Source organism: Crocuta crocuta, unplaced genomic scaffold (genome assembly GCF_008692635.1).
Source record: "Crocuta crocuta isolate KB4526 unplaced genomic scaffold, BGI_CrCroc_1.0 scaffold133, whole genome shotgun sequence".
Classification (NCBI taxonomy): Eukaryota; Metazoa; Chordata; class Mammalia; order Carnivora; family Hyaenidae; genus Crocuta; species Crocuta crocuta.
The window spans coordinates 4,429,502-4,434,928 of NW_027529438.1; the positions used below are offsets into that span (position 1 = coordinate 4,429,502).

The following is a 5,427-nucleotide window of genomic DNA, read 5'->3' on the forward strand; positions in this document are numbered from 1 at the left end:
TATATATGACCTACTCCTCTCATGACTTAGAAGTTACTCTAGCCAGAAATCCCCTGCAGGCTTGGTGGGCACGTAGTAATTTTAACTTCTGGATTAATCGGGGTGATTCCTGCCTGGGAAACCAAAAGCAGATATTCTATACCAGGGGACCCTAATCATTTTTGAGCACTGATCCTTCCAAGAATCCAACAGAAGCTATGGATCCTCTCTCCAGAAAACAGAACAAACTGCCCGTTAAAAAGAAATAGTTCATTGCATTTCACTTCCGTGGTGTTTTCTGATATTGGTGGCTTCCTGTTTCTGGTCTCCGAGCTCCACCCATGAGTTACTTACTGAGTTTTGAAAAGTCTGGTGGGTGTTTTTCTCTAAACTCGGGCCATGATGTCAAGGGCTCTGGAGCCCTCGGTCCCTTTATAACCTGGTTCTGGCCTGTCTCCAGTATTCCTGGGATATAACATGAGGTCCCAAAGGCAGGCGTGGTTTACAGCTCTGGGATTTCTACTGCTGTTTCATTTGCTCCTGGCAAAAGTTCAAGGTACTTTACATGAGTTGTGTGCCTGTGATTGTGCATGGGAGGCACGGTGAGATGGAAAAGGGGATATGAGTGGGGCTTAACCCTGAGAGTGGAGTGTGGTCTCCAGGCGGCAGGTACTCCTAGGCTGGTAGCAGTGCTGTGGGGAACTTTCCTGAGCCTTGGAGATAAGACTCTCTCTTTTCTTCCCAAGAGGTCACGAAAAAACAAGACCCTGGGGAGACTGGGAAGTACGCTTCTTATATTTCGTTCCATGGCTTGTGGTCTGGGAAGGTCTTGTTTTTTGTTTTCTGTTGTTGTTGTTGCTTTTAAAAAATATATTTTGTTTCTATTAATTAATTATTTAATTATTTATTTGGAAAACGTTTTTATTTTTATTTTTGAGAGAGAGACACATAGACTACAAGTGGGGGAGGGGCAGAGAGAGAGATGGGGAGACACAGAATCCCAAACAGGCTCCAGGCTCTGAACTGCCAGCACAAAGCCTGACACGGGGCTTGAACCCATTGACTGAGAGATCATGACCTGAACCGAAGTCTGAAGCTTAACTGACTGAGCCACTTGGGCATACCCTCCCCTCCCCGTTTTTTTTCTAAATTGAATATCAGCTCCAAATGGATAACTGCCGCGTATTCTGCTAGATACACATTGTGTTCGCTGAGGCATTCTCCAATGCAGGGGCTGTGCCCTGAGCAAAGGTAAATGATGTTGTTATTCCCAAAGAGAGATGGAAACTGTAAGAAAGAAAACTTGCTCTAAGGTCTGTGAATGAGGATCTGAGCAGAGGCCTGGGGGCTTCAGTATCAAAGGAACACCCAAATCTAGTTGTTGAGAGTTAAAGGTCATTCCTTTGCCATGTGCTTGCTCTGGCTCCCCTCACATACCCCAGAACTGAGTTAACGTTCTTTTCTATTACGGCTGCTGGACCTCCCAGTACTTTTCTTTTCAGGTCATCTGAGAAGTGAGAGGTAAGCTATTATTTTTCTCACTATTCCCCTGAAGAAATATTCAGGTATTATCATGTTGTACCCTTGAAATGAATATATTGTCGTATGTCAGTTATACCTTAAGTTTGGAAATTACTTCCTTAAAAGGAAGAAACCATGTGCCTTCATTTTACAATGGTGAGAACTTTCTCTGCAGGGCCTCTTTTGTCTCCCAGAGTAGACTTTTAAGTATGAAATGATGATTCCTTTGGCCTGAGTCCCCACCTTCCCTGTTTTAATTTTGCTTCTCTACCAACAAGAAACATGGGTTGGCATAGGAAAGAGCTGCTTCATTTTCTATTGTAAACTACATGTTAACACAGGTATTTTATCCTAAGCAACCAGACACATAACCAACTACTTTTTCCTGTTAGAATTAGGTCAAAATGGGGCGATTCAGTGGCTCAGTTGGTTGTATGTCTGATTCTTGATTTTGGCTTAGGTCGTGATCTCATGGGTCATGAGATTTTGTCATGACAAAATCTTGATTTGCCTTCCTAACAATTGCATATGTTAGAAGATAGGGAAAGTAACTGTAAAGAAGCCTATTATTTTGATTTAATTCTTTTTTTAATTTAAACTTAAAATAAAGTTTTTATTTATTTATTTTGAGAGAGAGAGCAGGGTAGGGACAGGAGAGAGGGAAAGAGAAAATCCCAAGCAGGTTCCACACTGTCAGTATATTAAGAAACACAGTTCATTGGTTACAAGTAATTACACTGTAACTCAAATATCTACTTATAGTCTTTCTTTCTTTCTTTCTTTTCTTTTTTTTTTCACAAATAGTTTATTGTCAAGTTGGTTTCCATATAACACCCAGTGCTCATCCCCACAAGTGCCCTCCTCCATGCCCATCCCCCGCTCCTCCCCCACACCCATCAGTCCTCGGTTTGTTCAAGATTCTCTCATGGTTTGCTTCTCTCCCCCTCCCCCACTACTTCCCCCCTTCTTCTTCCCCATGGTCTTTCAAAAAATGTTAAGGAAATCCAAAATGTAAACTATAGCAACACTTCTTACCTCCACATTTTCTGTCCTTTTCAGTCTTCTCAAATCTCCCCATCCATCTGCTGCTCAGGTAGTCTTACTCTTCTGAGACTCAATGCCCCAGCACCCCTATTTCCTAAACCAGCTTGAGTGGCTTTGGCCCTTTCTTATCTCCTCCTTTTCTCCCTGCCTCATCAGTCCAAACTGATCTTAAGAAGTAAACAAGAGAGAGAAGCTGAGTGGGAAGTAAACATATGAAAAAATATTTTTGACTAGTAGGAAGTCATGAAAAGAAAAAGACTGCGAGCACTTATGTCTACATTTTGTCTCATCCATCCATCCATCCATCCATCCATCCATCCATCCATCCATCGTGTATTAAACACCAAATGTCAACCAAATATTTTGGGGATTTAAAATTGAGCAAGACAGGGTCTTTGCCTTTGAGAAACTCACAAAATTAGTGACTGTGTCTGTTACAGTTTCTCCACGTCCCTTACACTAAATTTTGAAGTTATTTTGAGCATGTTGGGGATACCCTTGCAAACACTATCTTCTTGTCCTTAGAAAGTAGCATCCATTCTCACAAGGGAAAGGATGCAAGGTATAACTGGGCCTGGATCATAGCTTGAGTCTATGTGCTCTGTGTTCTTCGTTCTTTCTTATGGGACTCAATGAGAAACTTGAGTTTCTCCAAGGAAACTTTAGGGAAGCTCTCTGTTCCAACAGAGGTGCTAGAACCTCTCTGTCTCATCACCACATGTACTAGGCAGTTTTGTGTTATCTCTTGTGCATACCAATGCCCTTTACTTTTAGACCATTAGGCTACAAGTGACAGCTGATTCAGGAGTTGCTACAGTTTTTTTTCTTCTTTTTTTCTTTCTTTTTTTTGGACTTTAGGCCAAAAAGTTTTCTCACATTCTTCAGCATTTTAGATTCACTTATAAGCATCCATTTCTAAAAATATATATCATTAGTCTAGTCTTTATTTTACCACTGTTTTGGTATAATAAGTTCAGTAGGCAGTTGTTAAACATCTTAATAACAGGCATAGCACTAGATGTTATGGATATAAAAATAACAGGATAATAATAAAATGATACATGATATTTATGGAATGTTTAATGATCTTATTCTAAGCACTTTATTTGTATTAATTGATTATGTATACGAAGTTATATTCTAAGCATTTAGAATACATTCTAAGCCTGTAACTCAGTGTTAGAGTTCTTCAGAGAAACTGAACAAGTAGTCTATGTATAAATATATAGAAAGAGATTTATTATGAGGAATTGTCTCATGCAATGATGGAAGCATAACCTATACTATGTACCTCTCTGTATGGAGAAGTGTCACAATCTGCCATCTGCAAGTTGGTGGCACAGGGAAGCTGGTGGCAGAATTTTGATCCCAACCTGTAGGCCGAGAACCATGGGGGCCAATGTCGTAGTAGGTCCCTGCCAAGTCCAAGGCCCAAGAGCCAGGAATGCTGATGTATGAGCGTAGAAGATGGACGTCCCAACTTCAGCAAAGAGCAACTTTGCCCTTATTCTGCTTTTTTTTTTTTTCTTTTTGGGCCCTCAATGGATTGTGTGCCCACCACACTGGTAAGGGTGATCTTTTAAACTCAGTATACCAATTCAAATGCTAACCTCTTCCAGAAGCACCCTCATGGACACATCCAGAAACAATATTTTACCATCTATCTGGGCATCCCTTAACCCAGTCAAGATGACACATAAACAGTCAAAAATTCTGTGAGATAATTACTAAATTAAAGGTAGAGACATTAGGTAACGTGCTCAAGGTTACACAGCTGGAAAGTAGCAGAGCCAGAGTTTGAACTGAGGCAGTCTGATTCTAGAATCCATGCTCTTAACTATCACACTATAATGGAAAATGACCTTAGACTAATAGGACACACTTCTTGTCTTTGGGAAGCTTATAGTCTGGTGATAGAAGCAGGTAGTAGACATTAAACAGAGCATTTCAATATCATATGAGTGCTAAGCTAGAGGCATGCACAGGATGTTGTATCTTTCCTTCCTCCCTCCCTCACCACCTATGTGTACCAATTCCAAAAAGATCATTCTGGTGCTTGGCTATCACTTCTTACTGAGAAATGAAGTAGTGGCTAATTGTGGGTTGAGCTATCTTCTTGAGCATGTGTCTGATCTTTGTTGAAGACTCTGGCAAGGATGACCTAGGCCAGTAGTTCTTAGCTGACATGGGGTGAGACATTTGACCATATCTGAAGACACTTTTGACTGTCACATCTGGAGAAGTGCTACTGGTATGTAGTGGGCAGAGGCCAGGAATTCTGCTGAACGTCCTGTAATGCACAAGGACAGGCCCTAAAATAGGGAATTATCTGGCCTAAAATGTCAATAGTGCCAAGGTTGAAAAACATTGATCTAGGCTCTCAATTGCCACCACTTCTATTAATTCACATAGAAAAAATTAACAGAATGAGAACAAGCCTAGAATATATGTCTGGGGATTTAAAAATCCCGAAGGCAATGTTCTGATTTGCTGTGCTCCGAAAGATCAGAGGCCCTGTCTACATTGTTGATATCAGAGCCTCACACAGTGCCAGGCATACAATGGTTGTTCAAATACTGCAATTTGCACTGAATTGATTATTTCACAGTGATTATAATGTGTAGAATGGATCAATCAGAAGCCCTGTGGAAATGAATGCCTAAGTATGTCTACATATGTACTAGGCACAGAGTAAGTGCTTGATAAATGCTTGTTGAATGGAGAGGTGGATGGTTGGAAGGATTAATAAAGAGAAACTTGAAAGCCCTGAGGACACAGGCATTTTTAATTTTTTATCAGTTGAAGAGAGTTCTTTTGGAAATGATAGATTTGTGGAAAGTGAACAGTTAGATATATATATATATATATATATATATATATATA

At 40.4% G+C, this 5,427-nt stretch overlaps 1 protein-coding gene across 1 annotated transcript in view; it reads left to right on the top strand.

Moving 5' to 3' along the window:
• The first annotated feature begins 341 nt into the window (after positions 1-341).
• CD48 (CD48 molecule) overlaps positions 342-5,427 on the top strand; it is a 12,391-nt gene continuing 7,305 nt past the window's right edge. The window contains exon 1 of the mRNA XM_077760112.1: positions 342-535. Within this exon, the coding sequence (XP_077616238.1) occupies positions 457-535 (79 nt within the window). The 5' untranslated portion in view covers positions 342-456. The remainder of the gene's footprint in view (positions 536-5,427) is intronic.